Source organism: Plecotus auritus (genome assembly GCF_963455305.1).
Source record: "Plecotus auritus genome assembly, chromosome: 5".
In the NCBI taxonomy this organism is placed as follows: Eukaryota; Metazoa; Chordata; class Mammalia; order Chiroptera; family Vespertilionidae; genus Plecotus; species Plecotus auritus.
In genome coordinates, this window is record NC_137776.1 from 179,836,016 (window position 1) to 179,856,512 (window position 20,497).

Below are 20,497 nucleotides of genomic sequence, written 5' to 3' on the forward strand. Positions count from 1 at the left end.
TCTCCCAGGACAGAAAACCTGTGCTAGGCCAGGTCCATGTCTACCTCCTGGTGGGACCTAGTCAGGAGTATGCACGGTGTGTTCAGAGGGTGCACCTGGGAGGGGAGCCGGGCAGCATGTGGGGAAAGGCTGGCTGAGGGGTGAGCAGGTCTCCTCTCAGACTCTGAAATGCTGGGGCATTGTGGTCGCCAGGGCACAGAGTCACAGTTCCCTCAGGATGTGGCCCTGGGACCCTTTTCTTGGCGTGTCCTTGGGATAGGTTTTGAACCAGCTGGGAAATGCCATGTCAGTGGAAGGCACTGAGCTGCTGAGGCCAGGATGGGGCAAGGGCAGGAGCCGAGGGTGGCATGAGCTGTGCCTGGGCCCAGGCCCTGCTATTCCTGGACAGAAAGCTGAGTCAGACACAGTGCCACCTCACCAGCGCTGTGGCCCTCGGCTCCTGTGTTTGGAAACTCGAGGTTTTTTCTGCCTGGAGTCGAAAGCCCGGAGCAGGTGGCCGCATGCATGTGCCATTTGGAGCTGGACAGGTCCTCTCTGTCCTGTAACTCCCAGCGGGCCTGGGACCCCCTTCTTCCCCTTTCCCACTGCCCAGCCTCGGTGCCAGCAGGTAGCCCAGGCAAAGATCCCTGACCCGGGGCACCTCAAGGTCTGAGGGTCAGTACAAAGGTGCGTGGCATCAGTGAAGTGACAGAAGAAAATGTGTCCTTGTGCTGGAGGTAGCCTTGGAGAGCCCCTGAGAAGCAGGCGGGGGGCAGGGGGGGTGGCTCTTAACCCCTGTGTGTGTGTGTGTGTGTGTGTGTGTGTGTGTGTGTCTGTGTCTGTGGGTGTGTGTCTGTGTGTGCTGGCCAGAGGTCTAAGGGACCCCTCGAGGCTTCCGGTGCTGGGCAGCGGCTCTGACCAGTGTCTAGGCAAGCCCTGAGCCTCAGAGAGGAAGTGCTATTTGGCCTCTGTCCTCACCGGGTGAGACCCGTTCTAGCCCCGGTTTTCCTTAGGCCAGAGGGAGGCAGTGGGAACAGGCCAGGCCCAGCAGAGGCCCAAGGACCCAGACTCCCATGTCCTGGGGTAGGCAGTGCAGTCTTCCGGGGCCGTGGGAAGGGAGCAGAAGCCCCACCGGGGAACAGTAGGACGGGTGGTGCTCTGCACCCTCCCCGGGCGGAGAGGCAGAAATAGAAGCAGCAGGAGCCTTGTCAATGACCCAGGGTCAGGAGGCCATCGCTCTGGCGCTTCTCTGGCGCTCGGGGGCTGGGCCCAGGGAGCCAGAAGAGGCACCTCCAGATGGGCTCCTCTCGGGTGAGGCCGCCTTGCTCACTGATCTGTGTTCCTTTCCAGGCAGTAGTGAGAGCTCAGAGTTTAGTGAAGAAATGTCTTCAGGGCTGGAAAGGTGAGTGTGGCCTCAGCATGGCCTCCCTCCCAGGAGGTGCCCAGGGCCCAGGGAGCTGGAGACAGCTCCAGGCAGGGACCCTCCCCAACCTCACCCCATGGGCCCACCCGGGGAGGCTGCTCTGTGGCTCCTCAGGACAGCTCAGCCCAGGGGCAGGACCCACCGAGGGAGGAGAGGTGGGGGACCAGCCCCATGTTCTGAGCAGCCCCTCATCACCTGGTCCCGAGCTAGCCCAGGGCCAAGGCCAGTGCCTCTCCCTCAGGCCGAGCTGCTGGGGAGACTGGTCTGAAATGTGGGTTCTTGCAGCCAGAAGTCTGAGAATGGGCCCAGCCTGCAGGCGGGCATGTGGCTCCGCCTAGTGGGGTCTGAGAGTGTTGCACACACATGACCTCAGGCCCTAGGCTGACAACTACCTGCTGGGCACTGGTGACAGCAAAGTGGATCCCTCAGCTCAGGGTTCGGCTCCAGCTCAGGAACTCGCCCTCGGCACCTGCTCCACACGGTGTGCTTTCTCTGTGCCCGGCACACATGGGCCCTGGGAAGACAGGGCTCTGACTGGGGGGCTCCCACAGCCGTGGGGCCACAAAGTGAAGGGCATCGTAGTGACTGTAAGGTAGGCAGCGAGAAACCCAGTGACAGGAAGGTTACGAGAAGCAGGTTCCCACCATCCTTCAGTGGCCTGCACACACAGGCACACACTCACAGTTATGCACACTCTCACACACACTCACACCCTCTTATACATGTGGGTGCACATACCCACACACGTACATTCACACGCATGCATGCACATGCATACCTCACACAGATACACACCTCACACATGCACACACACACACACACATCCTCTGGTGCTGAGCCTCCTGGCTCCTCAGTCCCCATAATCAGAAAATGGCCAGAGAGGAGGTGGGTCCCACCCAGCAGGTCCTCACAGGGCAGACAGAGGGTGTGAGGTGATGAGTGATCTTTGTGGAGCAGTCGCTGTGTGCCAGCCACTGTTCCGGTCTCACCGAGTCTTCACACGCTGCTACACAGCGGTTATCCAGGGGCCCCCATTTATGCACGTGGACAGCGGGGCTCAGAGAGGTGAAGTGACCCCGCTTGCTCACACTCTGCCGGGGCAGAGCTGCCCAAATCCACGTCTTCCTGACCACTGAGCCCACCTCTCCACCACCTTTCACGCCTCATCCAGGGCCATGTGACAGCTGCAGGCACTGGCCCCATGTTGGTCAGTCTGTCTGTCTGTCTGTCCTTGTGAACCCCTGACGGAGGGCAGGAAGTGGGGGCAGCAAGGCCCTTCCCTCTGTCGCTGCTCTGGGGCTCCTGGAGGGGGTTGCTCCGCTCTCATTCTCTCAGGCAGGCGGGCCACTGCCCTGGCTCTGGGCCCCCAGCACTGGGATGGGAACCAGGCAGGCACCAGGGCGGACTGCAGGTCTGCTGGGCACACCTGAATCTCCCCGGGCCACAGGCAACGAGGGGACATCGAGTGGGAAACAGGCATGGTGCCAAGATCCTGAACATCATCCAGACCTGGACCTAACCATTGGCTCCTTCCTTCCTCCCTCCCTTCCTTCCTTCCTTCCTCCCTTCCTCCCTTCCTTCCTTCCTCCCTTCCTTCCTTCCTTCCTTCCTTCCTTCCTTCCTCCCTTCCTCCCTCCCTCCCTTCCTTCCTTCCTTCCTCCCTCCCTTCCTTCCTTCCTTCCTTCCTTCCTTCCTTCCTTCCTTCCTTCTTTTCTTCCTTCCCTCATTCGTTCACTCATTCATTTATTTAATACCCATTTATTAAGCAGCTGCTCCCTGTCAGACACCCCCTGAGGGTCACGCTCTCGGGAGGGGAGGGAGGCTGCCTTTCCATCGTCCCATGGACTCCATGGAAGTAGGGCTGCGGGCGTTGCACCAGGCTGACCTCAGCAAACCTCGGGCTCCTCAGAAATTAAAGGAGGAGGGAATACTCCAGTCAGGCCGTCAGTAGAGGCAGCAGGTGCTTCTTTGTGCCCCTGCAGAGGGGAGGGTTAAGCAGCAGCCCAGGGACGTTTGGTGGAGGACCTCAGTGGACCTGAGGAGGCCGCCGGGCCTGAGCAGTGTGCCAGGATGGGAGAGGTGGTCCGGGAGTGCGTGGTGTCTCCAAGAGTCATCGCTGGAGAGCAGGTGCCAGGGGGTACCTGGCCTCCCAAGTTCTAGTGTACCTCAGTGAGACCTCGCAGTCTGGCTCTGGACGCTGCCTGTAGTTCAGAGGGGCCTGCGGTCAGGCCTGCCTGCTGCCTCAGCGACCTTGGGCCTGTCCCTCAACCTCTGAGCCTCAGGTCCCTCAGCTCTGCAGGGAGGGTGCCCACAGGAGTACTTAGCACGTAAGTGGAAGTGTTCCACTGGGGAAACTTACTTTGGGATGTTTATGAATTTCACTCAGTAGGTACCTCTTGCCAGCAAGCAAGTGGTCAGGAATCTAAAGCTGGGTGGGGTGAAGAGAAAATTCCCAGATGGCCGCTCAGTCATCACGGAGTGGATGGACTATGGGGAAGGAAGTGTCCTCACCCTGGCTGGCCTCCAGGGGGCACTGACCGGGGGAAGAGCCCTTTAAGAGAGGGCTGCCGGCAGTCGAACGCATGGGTGCTCTAGGGTGTTGAGGAGGTTGGTGTTGCAATTTCTGTGCTGTGTGAGGTTTGCTTGTTCTTAGCAGGAACGATCTCCCAGCCCCTTAGGGAGACCCCAGGAAAGCAGAGTGGTGGTAGCAGATCCCCAAGCCCGATCCCCTCAAATCTGTTTTTAAAGACACACTTTTCCTTCCTTGAGAAGATCAGAGGACTCTGGCAGATGCCCCGGTGTGCCAGGGTGCAAGGTGCCTCTCGAGCCCCAAACTCTGCAGTGATTAGGAGAGGGAGGTGAAGCTCTGGAGGCCATCCTGGAGGTGAGGGTCCATTTCAACTGAAGTGCAACCACGAGAGCGGCTGTTTTCAGGGTGATTCTCAGAGGCTGCGGGCCCGGAATCCCAGGCTGTGTCCCTCACCTGTCCCCCTTCAGTCCAGTTTCCGCAGGCCCTTCCCGCCCTGGCCCTCCGTTCGGCTTCTCTGCCTTGGGTGGCTGCCCAGTGGGATGATGAGCTGAGCTTCTGACTTCGGTTTCCCTCAGAGATGCCGTCCCTTGCCTTGTTCTCAGCAGCAGACTCTGAAGTCTGACAACTGAGGCTCCACCCAGGAGCTTAGGCCCCTGAGAGAGGGAACAGTGGGCAGTGGTGCCTGGGCCTTTCTCTTGACCCTGCCCTTGGGCCCCAGCTGACAAGGGCTGGGCCCTGCCCATAAGCTGCTGCAGCGTCATAAGGACCGAGAAACCTGCCACCTGCCTGGCCAATGCCCACCGCCCCCAGAGTCAGGTCCTAGGACGTGGGCCTCGTGTGGACCCTTCTCTGTGGATATCCGCTCTGCTCCCCTCTCTCCCGCTGCAGCCCGGACTTCTAGACCTGTCAGCTCACAGAGGGGAAGGTGTACGTGTCACAGCTTCACCCTGCCACAGAGCCCGACTTTCAGTCTCACATCCGTTCCTAATTGCCAGGAGAGAATATCGGATGGACTTGCTGGGGTCAGGTGTCCTATCCGCTCAGCTAAACTAAAGTGCAAATGAAGCTCCTAGGGACCCATTCAGCGGATCAGGGACATTGCCCGGAGGAGAGAGAGCGACTCACAGGCAGTAAAAGTGCTGTAACACGTGCTGCTGGGGAGACGTCCAGGGCCCACAGAACTCGGGCAGCGGCTTCCTGCCTGCAGCTGAGGGCGAATCATCAGCAAGTGGCCAGGGTCAAGTGCCCATCCAGGGTTTGCTGGTGCAGGTGGGCCCTCCACAGGTGCACTCCCACCAGGGGCTCCGTGCACTTGAGATAGAAGCATGGGGGGCCTATTCCCGCTAAGGCAAGATTACTGAGACCTCAAGGTGATTATTATCCAAGATTTCTCCCTGCCCCCAACCTCCTAGACCAGTAATAGGGACTCGGGTTAAATTATGAAATTCAGCCCCAAGGTACCTGCCAGCTACTGTGGCACCTAGAAAACTGTCCAGGGGAAGTGTCCTGCAGACCTGTCCGGCCAGCCTGACTTCTCGTGGTGCCGTTGGCCCAAGCAGGACCCGGCTGCGTCCTCCTCAACAGCACCACCCACTCTTCCTTCCTAGTGCCGTGACCTTGGGCAAGTTGCACCTCTCCAAGCCTCAGATTGCTTATCTAAAAGGTGGGCATAAGGATAGTGCCTGCCTCCCAGAGTTGTGTGATTAAACAAAATAGTGAATGAATACTGCTGAGCACATTACCTGGCACCATCATCCCTTCCTCACCATCGCTCATCACCCCCACCATCCGCCATGGTGCCCACCATCCCCCCTGACCCCCCCCTCTCCCCGTCTCATCGTCCTATCGCCATCCTTATCCCCAGCTTGCACACCCTTTGGGACTGAGATGTTCTGCTGGGTTGCCAGCCCACAATTCCCCAGACCAGACTTCCCATGAGCAGGATTGTCTCCTGCAGCCCTCCTCCCTGCCACCCCCAAGATCCATCATTGGGGCGAGGGGGGACAGGAAAGTGGCCCTCCTGGGGTGCATTCTGTTCAGCCACGTGTTCCCAGCCAGGAAAGGCAGCTGTGGTTCTGGAGTGGGGCCCCCATGTCCGTCAGAGACATTCCGACAAAGCCCATTCAGCGTGCGCTGCACAGAAACTCAAGAACTGGGGCCTCCCAGAGAAGCGTGCAGGGAGCCACCCGCTGGCACAGCGCTGCCTCCAGACCTGGGCCCGGTCCCATGGCAGACTCCACCCATGGGACACTCCGGCCTCTGCCCAGCCTGAAAGGTGTGGGAGGAGCTTAGACTACAGAGTCAGACAGACCTGGGCCAGATCCTGGTGAGCTAAGCTCACGGCCCTGTCAAGTGTCCTCACATCACCAAGCCTCAGTTTCCCCATTCTGGGGAGGCTCATGGTGCTCTCACAAAGCTCCGGAGAGAATGAGTGCATGGTCTGGCGTCCCCGTGTTCCTCCCCCCCAACCCCCCCACCAGCCCTGGGCATTTGGGAGCACCCGCTCCCGTATGAAGCACCCAGGAAGCCTGCTCCAAAGGCTGGACTGCTTGGAAGGTGCTGACTTAAAGCTCTCCATCAGCACGTCAGTCCTGCCACGCGTGTGCTAAGCGTGCAGCCATGGACTGTCTCAGAACGGGACGGAATGGTGGCGAGGTGGCAGCGCCCACCACATCGCCGGGCTGAGGAACTCCTAGTGTCAGCGGACAGTCCACTGTGGTTGCACATTTTGCTGGGGCGCTGGGGAAAGGAGACCCCTGAGAAGAAAGGGTGAGAGAAGGGGCCAGTTTCCAGCTCAGAGAAGGGAGGGCCCAGCTCCAGCTCCACACCCCAGCCTCGGCTCAGCCTCAGCGGGAACTCGGACCAAACGAGGAGACAGACTCCCCTGCGCACAGGGGCGGCACCACGAAGTTCCCTCTCAGACCTGCCCGTTCACGAAGCCCCGGTGTGGCTGTGGGGGAGCAACCCGGAGCAGCTCACGCACAGGGTGACATGGGGGGTGACACCCCGTTTCCAGGTGCCCAGCAGTGTTGCCAGTCAGGAAGTGCCCCAGCTTTTCAGAAATTACAGCAGATCCATTGTGTTCTGTATTGCGTCCCGGCCGCTCATGCCCTGCTCCCTCCCAAGAAAATCATTGGAGACCCGGGGCGTCTGTTCACTGACTGGCAGCTCAGAGGCCCCAGATGTGCTTGAAGCGTGACCGAGGGGGAGAGTGGGGGTCGGGGCTTCCTGAGCTGACGCCCGCCGTCTGAGAGGCTCCCGCCCTGTCAGAGTACCTGTCTCCCCAGCATGTGCCTAACGCTCAGCCTTTTCCTCCGAAGCAGGGGACGTCTCTACGCCACACTGGGGCCCAACTGGAGGGTTCCAATTCGGAATTCTCCCAGGACCCGGAGCTGCGTCTACAGGTATCCATTTATTCGTGTGTCTGTCCATGCGACAGAGAGCAATAGGGTGCGTGCTGGATGGCGTGTGCGGGGTGCGTGTGCGGAGTGCCACGCTCTGTGCTAGAGGCTGTGGACGGGATGGACACGGCCGCTGCCTCAGCCCACGAGGTTGCTACAGAAGAGACCAAAACGAACAGAAAATCCCAGGCGCCCGGGTCCCAGAGAAGCGGGTGGGATGTTCTGGGAGGGGAGAGCAGGGAGGGGCTCCCTGGAGAAAAGACAGGAAGAGAGGTAGGAATTAACCTGATGCAATAAGGGAGGGAGGCAGGGCGGTTATAAGGGTGCCCCCGGCAAAGGGACAGTCCGGGGCCTGAGGCAGGAAGAGCGGGAGATTCCACGCAAGGGAAAGTCAGGGTCCAAGGAAATGGGAGGGGAGAGCGTGGAAGATGAGGCTGGAAAGGTGGGAGGAGCCACAACCAATGGGGGGGGGGGTGGAGGGTAGGAGGGGAAGGATGGTCCAAAGGCAATGGAGACAGTGTGTGGGGGCGGGAAAGGGCGGGGAGGTGGCGTGACCAGGCCATCCTGGCCGTGCGTGGAGTACGCGGAAGGAAGGCAGGAGTCGATGCTGTGAGGCCAGGGTTGAGCGTGGGCGATCGGTCACAGGCAGGTCAAGTTCTGCCAAGCTGCGGGGAGTGGCACGGCTGAGGTGGACAGGCAGGCGTTGCAGGGGTGGAGGGTGAGAGAAGAAAACCCCTAGGTTCGGGCTCAGCTGGGTGCGTGGTGTTGCCTGCGGGAAGGTGCGGGCTGCGGAGGGGCCTGGGGGGGCTGGAGGAGGCGGGGCGGGGGACAGTGAGCAGAAGCTGTGTGTCTGAGATTGGGCTGGGTGGAGGTTTGGGCTGGTGCTGCACTTGGATGCCTTCACCCATAGGTGGCGCCTGAATCCCCATGGAAAGGGTGAGAGAGGAACCCTGAGAAAGATGCAGGGCTTGGCCATGTGGGGGTCCCCTGTGCCCCTTCACACTTCACCCCACCTCTCGTACTTCCTCCATGCTCCTCCAGGCTTCTGCCAACACAAAAAGGAGGGGCTATGTGATCCCCAAGTGGAGAGGAAGCGGTGGTCAGGATGGGGTGCAGGGGCTGTGAGGGGCCCGGGTCAGGATGGGGTGCAGGGGCTGTGAGGGGCCCGGGTCAGGATGGGGTACAGGTGCTGTGAGGGGTCTGGGTCAGGATGGGGTGCAGGGGCTGTGAGGGGTCTGGGTCAGGATGGGGTGCAGGGGCTGTGAGGGGCCCGGGTCAGGATGGGGTGCAGGGGCTGTGAGGGGTCTGGGTCAGGATGGGGTGCAGGGGCTGTGAGGGGCCCGGGTCAGGATGGGGTGCAGGGGCTGTGAGGGGTCTGGGTCAGGATGGGGTGCAGGGGCTGTGAGGGGCGTGGGTCAGGATGGGGTACAGGGGCTGTGAGAGGCCCGGGTCAGGATGGGGTGTAGGGGCTGTGAGAGGCCCAGGTCAGCATGGGGTACAGGGGCTGTGAGAGGCCCGGGTCAGCATGGGGTACAGGGGCTATGAGGGGCCCGGGTCAGCATGGGGTACAGGGGCTATGAGGGGCCCGGGTCAGGATGGGGTACAGGGGCTGTGAGAGGCCCAGGTCAGCATGGGGTACAGGGGCTATGAGGGGCCCGGGTCAGCATGGGGTACAGGGGCTATGAGGGGCCCGGGTCAGCATGGGGTACAGGGGCTGTGAGGGGTCTGGGTCAGGATGGGGTGTAGGGGCTGTGAGGGGCCCGGGTCAGGATGGGGTGTAGGGGCTGTGAGGGGCCCGGGTCAGGATGGGGTGCAGGGCCTGTGAGGGGCCCGGGTCAGGATGGGGTGCAGGGCCTGTGAGGGGCCCGGGTCAGGATGGGGTGCAGGGCCTGTGAGGGGCCCGGGTCAGGATGGGGTGCAGGGGCTGTGAGGTGCCCAGGTTACCAGGAGCTTAGTCACCACACGTGGAGCTCTGCAGCACTCAGGTAGATGAGGGAGGTGAGTTTCCGGATGTGGGGAGCCCAGAGCTGCCTTTCCTCCTGCTCCCTGTGGCCTTGCCCAGCACTGTAAGTCCTCTGCCTGGGCAGCATCGGGGCCCCGGCGGTGAGAGGGTGTCTGACCTCAGCTCCTTCAGACCTGTCTGACCCATGGCCTCCCACAGCCCCACCGGCCCCTGCATCTGTGCGCTGGGGAGCTCGGCGGCCGTGCCCACCATGGAGGGGCCTTTGAGAAGGAAGACTCTGCTCAAGGAAGGACGGAAGCCCACAGTAAGTCAGACACCTTGGTCCGGAGGCGGCGTGTGGCTCAGTGAGGGCCGGGCTCCAGAGACCCACTCCAGCGTTGGGCAAACTACGGCCCGCGGGCCGGATCCGGCTGTTCTATCCGGTTCTCTTGCTCTCCCCTCTGCTCCTTTACTTTGAATTTATATTAGTTCACACAAACACTCCATCCATGCTTTTGTTCCGGCCCTCCGGTCCAGTTAAAGAACCCATTGTGACCCTTGAGTCAAAAAGTTTGCCCACCCCTGCAACCAGTCTAGCCCTGGGTGTGCCGCTGAGGGGGGGAGCTGTTTCTACATCTGCGAATTGCGATGAAACAGTGCCTGCGCCCTAAAGGACTTGGCAAGAATGCCACATGCATTCTTGAGTGAGATGGAGTCTTTACCCCAGCCGGGCCCCACACTGTCCTTGGACCCAAGTGTCACAAAGCATCCCGTGACATGGGGTCCTCCATCGGCCTGTTGCACTGACCTGCCTGCCTCTCACACGGAGTGCTGGCCCCAGTCACTCTGAGGCTTGCAAGGCAGCATCTTAAAAGCAGTGTTAAAACCACAAACATGGTAAACCACAGCCTAGAGGGACCATAATGTCTGTGATGGGGTGGGGTGGGGTGGTGACAGGGAGTGATGAAATCAATTCAGGAGGTCGTGACCCATTATTTTTAGTGGCATAGAATGGAAAACAATGGAGTTTCCTACACCGAGTAAAGGTAAGTGTTCGACATACACACGCACGTGTGGTACTTACACCTGTGGGCGTCCTCAGAGAGGTCTGGCAGGCTGAGATGCAGAGCCATCGCTCCCCAGATGGGGCATTCGCTTCGCCTTGGCAGAACCAGAGGCCCATCACACTGATTTCCCCCCAACCTACGGGCGGGCCCTGAGCGCCAGTGCCGGCCTTCCCTGGAGAAGCAGGGCCATGCCTGCAGAGCCGCCTGTGGGTTTCCCACTTCCCGCCTCAAATTCTTCAAAAGCACTTCCATCCGGTCACCGCCGAGCCCCCCCCCCCCCGCCCCCACCCCATCGCAGACATTACGGTCTTTCTAGCCTGTGGTTTACCATGTCTGTGGTTTTAAAACGTTTTTCCCAGGACATTCGTGGGCCCAGTCATCTGCACACATAGGACTTGTGCCTGGCACTGCCCTAGACAAGGCGGAAAGGAGGCGCCGAGGGTAGCAGGAGAGGGAGGTGGGCGCAGGGCTGAGGAGCATAGAGGCAGGAGGAGGACAGGAGGACAGGCTGCTCCTCCAGGTCCTGGGGGAGGAGGCATTAGGGGTCGGGGCCAGTGATTGGTTAGGAGGGGGCCCCCTTCCACCCTGGGCTGGGTGTGTAATCAGGCCCCGGGTTCCGCCCCACCACTCGCGGGTTGTCACACGGCCTCCTTCCTGTGCAGCTGTCCTCCTGGACCAGGTACTGGGTCATCCTCTCAGGATCCACCCTCCTGTACTATGGAGCCAAGTCCTTGCGGGGCACAGACAGAAAACACGTAAGTCCCAGGAAAGGCCTCCCCGGGCTGGGCCTTTATCCCGTGTGAACTGCAGGGAGCGGGTGGGTGGCGGGGGGAAGGAACCTTGGCGTGGCCTGCTCAGCCCTCCGAGGGGAGGCGGGGGTGTGAGCTCCTGGCTGTGCGTTGTTCTCCAGTACAAATCCACGCCTGGCAAAAAGGTCTCCATCGTGGGCTGGATGGTGCAGCTGCCAGATGACCCCGAGCACCCGGACATCTTCCAGCTGAACAACCCTGACAAAGGTAGGCGCCGAGCTGGTGCCCGCAGCCCCTCCCGCCCCAGCCTCTTCTGCTAAAAGCAGGCACTTCTGAGGCTGCAGCTTCCCCTTTGCTTTAGGTGCTGATGTTCGCAGGGTCCCCTCACTAGTCCACTGTGTCCATGGAGCAGTGCGCATGGCATGTGGCTGCAGGAATCCTTCCTGTGGCCTCATCTGTGGCAACTGGGCCCATCACCCCTGGAGCTGCAGCCTCAGGCTCTTGGGATAAATAATATGATGCTGGTGAGGGCAGGCCGGGTCTTTGGAGATTTCAGGGACACCCCTGTGCCATGAGAAGGGCGGTGTCCTGACCCAAGGCCCCCAGCTTGCCTTGGGCTGCTCCTGACCCTCCTCAGTTTAGGTACCCACGTCCACCCTCTTCTTAACCGGTGGTTTCTCTACCCGCCAGGCAATGTTTACAAGTTCCAGACTGGCTCCCGGTTTCATGCAATACTGTGGCACAAGCATTTGGACGATGCATGTAAAAGCAACAGGCCTCAGGTAAAGTCACCAAAACCCTGCCTGTCACCCGAAATACCCTCTCCCACCCTTTAGGCTCATGGTCCATAGAAAACAGGGTCCTTCCTTCCCCTTGAGTCTAGTCCCTGTGTCTTGCCCACTGAAGGAAACACACAGAAATCTCCATCAGGGACAGCTTGGTAGGAGGCAGATGCTGTGTCTCCCCAAGTTCAGGCTGAAGCATCTATTTAGATCATCCCCCAAAGGTTGATTCATGGGAATACTCCAAACTGACTAACAGGCTTCCTGGCCACCACAATCCTGAGGAATAATAATGATAATAACAGCTAATGTACTGAGAGCCAACCGTGGCTGCTGCTGAAGGGGCTCTGGTCTGCTGGGCCTGGCTCAAGGCTGGGCTCCATCCCCCACATCCACCCCACCCAGGACCGGGCATTACTCGAGATGCTTCACCTGCAGGAATCGGCCCAGGCCTCACCACCCCTGTGGGGTCAGCCCTCTCACCATCTCCATTACACAGAGGACTCTGAGGCTCAGAAAGTGGCAGACACTAACCGTGGGGCCTAACGGGGTCTGTGATTGCCGCCCCGAGCTCTCCTGCCTCACCTCCTGGGGTCTCTGGCCTGTGAGAGGAGTGGCCGCCCCAGCCCTCAGCACCAGACGGGCAGGCGGAGTTTCCCGACCCTGGGAGTCGGTGGGCAGGCAGTGTGGCTGCTGGTGCCAGGGTTGGTAGCCCCCTGAGTTCCCCAGGGATCAGCCAGAGCGGGGGGCGGCGGGGGGCGGGCTGGGGATCTGGGTTCCCCTCAGTCTTGGGAAGAGCACCAGGGCTTGTGGGAGATGCTGGCAGCTTTGAGGACCAGTAGGAGCAGCTGAGAGGCAGCAGCCCCAGGTCTGAGGGGACCTCAGCAAAGGGGAGTTCACCCCCCACCAGGCCTGTGTGTCTGGGAGGGGAGGGACTCAGCTGTGGTCACAGTAGCCACAGACTTCCAGGTCCCTCAAAGCCGGTCTCCTAAGGGGCGGGGCGGCCTCCAAGGCATGCCGCTCGCTCTGTGCTCGGTTTGGTCCTATTCCGGACCTTCCTCTGAAACATAGGGAGGACATAGATGACACTCTGATCCATCATAGGTGATAAGGCCCGTACACGGATCAACTTGAGATGCCACAGGGAAGCACAAAATAAATTGCATTCGAGTCTGTCGACTCACCTGCCTGCCTGTCAGGATCTTGTCCGAGGGGTGTGTCACAGGCACGCAGGGTGTGCAGTTCAGAGCGCGCACTGCGGCGCTGTCCTGGATAGGAGAGGAAACCCGGACGCCTCGGCAGCCTCGGTCAGTCCCCTGAGCAACACCCGACAGCAGTTAGGAAGACGGAGGCAGATCTGGGTGTGGTCGGCTGACAGTTCCAGGATTCCAGTGAGGGCTGTCTCGCTTGTATTAAGATACACATGCATATTTATTATCTGTATGTTTGTACGTATAAAATACTTAAATGATACACAGGAAACTATAACTCTGGTTTCTAGAGTGCTTACATATCTTTTTTCACATTAAACCAGCAATTTCCAACCGGAGTGCCACAGAATTTTTAAAGTATGTACTGCCTGACCATTTAGTTAGGAGCACTGACCTCTTTTCCCTTAGATTGCTAAAAAAAAAAAAAAAAAAAAAAAAAGAAATGACAACAGCCAACAATAGCCATCCAGTGTGAATGAATCAAAATGATGCCTATTTTTTTGTCAGATCGGCAGAAAACAGAATATATTTTTGGTGTGCTGCAGAGTTTTAGTGATTAGTTCATGTGTGCCACGAGATGGGAAATCGCTGCGTTACACCAATGCGATTGCCTGTCTGCACGATGGAGAGACCAGGGGGTTGGGGTTTTGGTGGCCAGTCACCTCAAGATGATGCCAAGTGATCAAGGCATCAGGGCTTGAACAAGTTTGATGCCACCTCAGGTCACATTCAGAGAGGAAGAACGTCCTGCCCTCCGTGCCGGTCACACCTGCGTGGCTGGGACCCCTCATTAGCTCAGAGTGATCTTGAGCAGGAGGCTGGGTGGCGCCGGGCCTGACAGGGACTGGCTGCCAGAGGGGGGCCACCCAGATAGGGTGCAGCGGAGAGAACAGGGCCTTGCTGTCTGCCTGTGGAGGCACGTGGGGCACCGGCCAGGAGCACCGATGGCCGCTCTCTGGGCGGGCAGCCGAGCCTGGCAGCAGGGCCACAGCAGGTAGCAGGGAACTGGGTCAAACCCGGTGGCAGAGCAGGTGTTTGGTCAGAAGGATGAGTGGGTTGAATTCCATGCGTGGCAAGTGTGGGGCGCATGGCAAGATTTTGCTACTTTTCAATATTAGTGTCCAATTTTTAGACCTAGGGGAGGGGGACCTTTTATTTTTCTGCTCTTTTCCCTTTTTCTTTCTAATTTACTTTCAACCCAATATTCCCGCTCTCTGCTGTATACAGTAATAAAACGTGGCAACACTGAGCCTTCCACAGCGGAGGGTCATTTCAAGCCACGTCCTTCCGTGTGGGGCAACAAGGAGGCGCAAGGAGGGGGCAGGAATGCATCTGCTCCCGGGGGAGGCCCAGTGGCCAAGATCAGTCTTCTTTAGGGGGAATCGCATTTCTTACAATCGTTTGTTCTAACATTTAAACCCACAACCCCGTAACCCCGATTTGTTTGTTTACCATTCCCATAAAATGTTATCACATGTATTGATTCCTTAATGTATTGGCTGGGGTACATTTTTTAAAAAACTTCTTTTATAAATAGAACCATAACCTGTATACAGGCAGTCCTCGGGTTATGTTGGACTCGACGTACGTCGTTTCGTGGTTAAATCGCCATCTCCCATTTATTTATATTTTAAAAAAAGTTTTGTCATTTCGACGTATGTACATATGTGCTTTATGTTTTTTATTATTTATTTGCCACAAGTAAAGGTCAGGAATTGTTATCTTTCTTTTAAGTTTTTTTTACTGTTTCGCTTCATTACTGCTGTGTATGTGCTCCACGGGAGTGACGTAGGTGCTTATGGAGGTGGGTTCCGACTGACGGCGAAAATCGCGTTATGTCACGCCGTAGGAACAGATCTCAGATGTAACCCGAGGACCTACTGTATTCTCTTCTGTGACCTGCTTTTCTCTGGCAGCGTGGTCCTCAGCATCATCGGTGTCGATGTGTGTAGCTTTCATTCATTCACTCGTACTGTGTTTAAATCAGTTCTGGTGGTGAGCCCAGAAATGACTTCCTGCTCTTTGCTGTTCTGGGCAGTGCTGCCATCACCCTCCTGTACCTGCCCCCTGGTGCAAGGAGGTGCCCTTTCTCCAGCGCATCACTCTGACACCTTGACACCAAGAGGGATTTGTCTTTGATGAAATTGCTTCTCATCAGATCTCCTGGAACCCGCCCTGCCCCTAGCACTGTGGGCCGGGGAGGCCTGGAGCTGGGGGCATGTGAGCAACTTCCGGGGACGGGGGGGCAACACCCTGACCTCGGGGCCGGTGGTCCCCAAGTAAAGGGAGCTGGGACCATGTCGTGGAGACACAGCTTTTGGAAGGTCTTGGGGTTCCTGATCTCCCCAAACTTACTCCTTGTGCTTCCACCTGCTAATCTTGCTGCCCCTGCCCCCATTCCTGCGGGATCTGTGTCCTCTCGGTTTTGTTTGGACCTGGGGGAGTGATTGAGAGCATGGCTCCGGTGTCTTAGCTCTGCCACTTATGGCTGTGTACTTCCCCTCTCTGAGCCTCAGCTTCCTCATCTTTATAATGGGGATCCTTCCAGTGCCTGCCTCATGGGGTCGTTGTGAGGACTCGAGGACACGATGCGTATGAACAGCGCCTGGCACCCAGCAGTCACTTAACGAGTGGCAGTGGTCATAGTGTCACTATGGTGTGCCCTCTCCCCACCTGACCTGCTCCTCCCCAGACACCCTGGGCAAGGCCTGGTCCCATCTTAGGTTTTGAAGCATCTTGTCCCCATCTGAGAGGTGGGAATTTGGCAAAGGCTGAGCTTTCTCTTCCAGGTACCTGCAAACCTCATGTCATTTGAGTAAGTCTCTGCACAAGGCGTGGCTTCAGAGGCTTCTGGGAGCCCCGACGGGACTGTGGTGAGTGCAGGTCCCGGGCACAGGCCACTGGCCCGGCGCTGGGAGACTCACAGCTGGACTCCAGGCAATGCCGCCTGTGGCCTCCCAGCCCAGAGGCGCCCCCAGCGCCAACCCCAGCGACTCTCCTGACCCTCATTCAGCAGCTCCGTCGTCCTCCCTCTCTGGGCTCGTACATCCCTCAGCTGCTGCTGCGACCAGAGCATTCAGCCGAGTGGGCCCAGTGCTTTCTCCTGCACAAAGGAGTGGACAGTGTTAACTGCGTGAGGGGCCAGAGAGCAGGCACAGGCTGTGGAACTGGCTTTTACACCCCAAGTGCACGGGGTTGCTCGCCCACAGGGTCCCCTCAGATTTTGTACAACCCGAAGCGTCCTCTGCGCGTGCGTGCCGTGTACATGTGCACACGAGCGAGCGTGAACTCTCTGAGAAACATGCATTTTGGCACAAGGTGCGTGACATCACACACTTCATTGGCTTCGAGGCCCTGCTTTAACCTTACGTGACAGCCTTGTCCACCAAGGAAGGTCGGAGTGGGAGCCCAGATCCCTCCTGTGTTAAGGGCCCCTTGCATTCTTTTACTGTAAACAAACAATGCCTTAAACCGTGTCCTGTTTTCTGTTCCTATGGGTGCTATTCATCTGGAAGCTGCTTCCTGGGCCCGGGTCCCATCCAGGCCTCGGTGGTGTCAGCTCTTCTGAGACAGGCCCCGGCTGCCGGACTGTGGACTGGCCTGCTTGCTTCCTCCCACCCCTCCAGCAGGGTCTGAAGGCCTTTCTCCTCCCCTCCCTCCGCCCCCCCACATGCCAGAATGGGAATTGTGCCACTTCTCCCAGCTTCTCAGAAGCAGCTCGGGCACCACGCTCACATCGAATGGCTGCACGACCTCTCCCCCCGAGCCTCTGCTCCCACCACCGCACCCTCTGCCTCCACTGCCAGGTGGGCCACGGGATCCCTGATCACCCCGGGAGCTGAGTGACACTGAGGCCTTAAGCTCCCCCAATATTGCCGCCCAACCCCGTCACCAGCAAGTTTTCCATCACCAAGTCCAAGGGCACCGTTGTTGATGGCCATGGTGACAAGAGAGCAAAGCCCCGAGAGTGAGCGGCCCACGCTCCGCATTCCGTTACGAGCTCTTCACGTGAAGGACATCCCTCTCTGTCACTCTCATAGTTTTAAGTGACTTTTATTTTGCACAAATACATTTTTATTCAAAATAATTAATAAAAATGAACTATTTGTGATAGCTTTATCACCGTAGCTCCCTCTCTCTCTCACCTGGGTGTCCTAATTCTGAGACGGAAACCCTTGAATGACCTTCTGACAGAAACTGAATTTCTGAGGCCTTGCTGCTGTTGTGGTTTCATAGCTCACACCGGTCAGACATCAAACCACACCTAACAGTTTCTGGGCAAGATGCTTCTAAAACATCTTAACCAGTAAACTGTCCTGGGTCAATTTCAAAACAACTGCAGGACCCACCCCTGTATGGTGATCAAATGGTGACAGCTTTTCTGAAAATTGGAATGAATTGGTGAAGAAAGGTGTTGTCATCAGGATCTTATTTTGGGGTCCAGCCTCGCTGTGCTCAGTCACTGACCCTCCTTTGGAGCGAAGTCTAGAGCACCTTCCTGGCTAGAGAACCTCCAGGCGATGCCGCCACACCCTGGCGTCGGCACTTTGCACGCCCACCTGCAGCTCGGGTCCGAGGCACGCACCTGATTTGTAGCAACGACTCTTCCCATCAGTATCCAGAGACTGCGGGAAGACACCAATCACTCCAAACACCTCTCACCCAGGACCATTCAGTGTTAGCTCCCACCTGCATTCAGTCTGATTTTGTCTGTTAGAGTCTTAAGTTTGGGTGAATGTGTAAGACTGGAACCTCAGCTTCTTATTTTCCTTGTATTTCTCCATTCTCCTGTTGTCCTGGGTTTTCTCACGTGAAATATTACACATGTCAGTCCAAAGCCCTCGGGATTTCAGGCTCCACTAAATCAGATTATTTCCTACCCTTTACACGTTTCTTCTCTTTCACACGTGTTTTAGTCCGAGCCTATTTTGAAATAGCACAATTGCAGTTCTTTCCAAAGTGTTGAGTCTTTCCACGAAGTGAGACTGATCCCACATCCCCTCCTAGAAATATTCTTAGGTTGGATACTTGAAGAAGCTGTTTAGACCTCATTGGCAATGTCCCAGTAGACCTGGTACTAACCTTGAACTACCAGAGAGTTGAGGAAAAAGGCTGAGAGGCACTGGGCTCTCCCAGTGGGAGTGAAGTGCAGATTCTTCCCAGCTTTGCCCCTCACGCCGCAGGTGAGGAGGCCCTGAGGCTGGGACAAGGGGGCCAGCCACAAAGCCCCAAGGAGGGGAAGTTCATGGTGGGTCCTCACCCTGGTGTTTGCTCTTTGTCCACATGCACAAATGTTTGTGAAACCATTGCAGTTGGTATGTCTTGCATGCAGACGCTGCATCTGTTTTTTAAGCAAACAGATCATACCACCCCGAACGGGAAAGTGTAGAATGCCGTCTGCACACTGGAGTAGGAAGCTGGTGTCATCGCCGTGCCCAGCAGCTCATCGCCTCGTCCAGGAAGTGCTTTTCAGTTGAACACGGTTTGCCCCCAAGGTCAGCTGAGTGCGTGCTGACGTCTGACATACTTCCTGGAGGACTGATTTGATGGACAGCAGTAGGAGTACTGTTCTGAGCGTGCCCAGTGAGAGAGCGTGGCCTCTCCTTCCTGACGAAGCCCGTTCACCACCCTGCCAACGGAATTTATGAAACGTTTCTTTTCTTGCCAAGATGGCCAGTATTTCTCTCCTCATCTTTCTCCCACCTCCGAAGCCTGAGACGTGGATCTCTAGGATGCTGTTGTCCAGGTGGAAAATGGAAGGCCATCTGTGAGCAGGCGCTGCTTCCAGGTCCCAGGCGTATAACCAGGTGAACGCTGCCAAAACACAACCTAACTCATTTGTAGTGACTTCCTAAGTGACTGTACCCAGCCCCACACCATACTGACATGTTGGGTGATTTCCTGTTTAAAAAAGAAAACACACACGTGCGCAAAACAGGAGTCCGTTTGAGAGAACAGATTCTCTGCGCAGAACCACCCGTTCATTCGTTCGCATCTCCCGTGAGTGCTTCCCGCGTGTCGGGCCCTCCCGGATATAAATGGCTGAGAACAGGACAGACGGATCCCTGCCCTCGAGGAGCTGATCATTCAAGGAACAAATAATCCTCACGCTGCATCTCCTCTGGCAAGACCCTGCCTGTCCCCCAGCACTGAGTTCACGCCCCTGCAGATCCCTCCCGAGATGCTTCAGGAGGCCGACAGGCTGCAGGGCCCGTGGCCTGAGAGCTCAGTTGTGATGAGGACCGGATGGAGTCGCGGGCCCAGAGGCAGGTCGGTGCACAGCAGGCCCCACAGAGCTGTGCTTGGGCACGTGGAGGACCCCGAGGTGGCACGAGCAGGGCCAGCATGTCCACAGTATTTCCTTCAGAGGCTTTTTGGTTTTGTTTCATGTTAAATGCGAGTACAGCGTGAGGGAGAGCTGCATCTCTTGAGTGTTGAGAACTTGCACGAGGCAGCCGGAAGTCCCCTTGCAGCAGTGACGCCATGGAGCATCTGTCTGTTCTGTAACCACTGATCCCTTTCCCCGTTTCTGAACGACTGTGGCCATTCGGTAATGAGACGATAGACATTAATTTATTAGTAGGGTATAATCTTTAAGTAAATTTCGTGCCAAAATGCATGGTTTTTCACTTAGCATTCAAAATGTTGCGTAGAGAGTATTTTAAGTATCGATTTCTTATGTATTCTTCCAAGTACGTTGAAAACCCGTTTCTACATTTTAATTCGTTTCTTGTTGAATCTGTTGCCCTCTCCGGGCTGTCTCTTCCCAGCACCCCCTGCATGCCGTTGTGTAAGGACCTTCTCTGGTTCCCGTGAAGTGTCTCACCCGCAATAACACTGCACATCAGCCCTCCAGGATTCTTTAGATTTTTGGTGAAGTATTTTGTTACCTCAGTCTTGTATCACGTTGCTGTATTTTTCAGCTTGTTACACTGATAATTGTTTCACTAAATACTTTAATGTACAAACATCTTTGTTTACTTTGAAATTAAATGTGTTTTCCAATGAATATTGCTCAATGTATTAAAGTCACGTGCATTTCACTTAGTAAACAGCTGCTGTGCCAGATACAGACACGAAGGAGGCGTGGGCGCCCCGGGCCCAGTTGGGAGTTATTAGAACATAAAGGACATACAGGAGCAGTGGCCGCAGGAAGGACAGAGCCAATGCTGTGGACACTCAGGGAGGGAGGTGCATCGGGGAGACTTTAGAGGACAGTGGACACTAGGAGATTCAGCTCAGAAATCCCTGAACACGTGGAGAGCAGGGAAGGCAGAGAGACAGAAAGGAGGAGAAGCAGGCGCAGCCAACTCGGTCTCCCGGAGTAAAGGATTTGGGGGAGTAATGGGATCCAATTCTGAAAAGATATGTTGGGGTGAATTCATGATGTTAAGCAAAAGCCAGAAACACACT

At 57.2% G+C, this 20,497-nt stretch overlaps 1 protein-coding gene across 16 annotated transcripts in view; it reads left to right on the forward strand.

Annotated features, from left to right (window-relative positions):
* Positions 1-20,093, forward strand: part of RALGPS1 (Ral GEF with PH domain and SH3 binding motif 1) — a 263,998-nt gene extending 243,905 nt beyond the window's left edge. For 9 of the 16 annotated variants that reach the window (XM_080668512.1, XM_080668513.1, XM_080668502.1 and 6 more), the window contains 7 exons: positions 1,330-1,381; positions 7,253-7,336; positions 9,495-9,600; positions 11,005-11,097; positions 11,253-11,358; positions 11,782-11,873; positions 15,874-20,093. In XM_080668512.1, the coding sequence (XP_080524638.1) occupies positions 1,330-1,381; positions 7,253-7,336; positions 9,495-9,600; positions 11,005-11,097; positions 11,253-11,358; positions 11,782-11,873; positions 15,874-15,903 (563 nt within the window). In that variant the 3' untranslated portion in view covers positions 15,904-20,093. The remainder of the gene's footprint in view (positions 1-1,329; positions 1,382-7,252; positions 7,337-9,494; positions 9,601-11,004; positions 11,098-11,252; positions 11,359-11,781; positions 11,874-15,873) is intronic. The other 7 variants (XM_080668509.1, XM_080668503.1, XM_080668516.1 and 4 more) reach the window with 4 other exon arrangements.
* Positions 20,094-20,497: the final 404 nt, after the last annotated feature.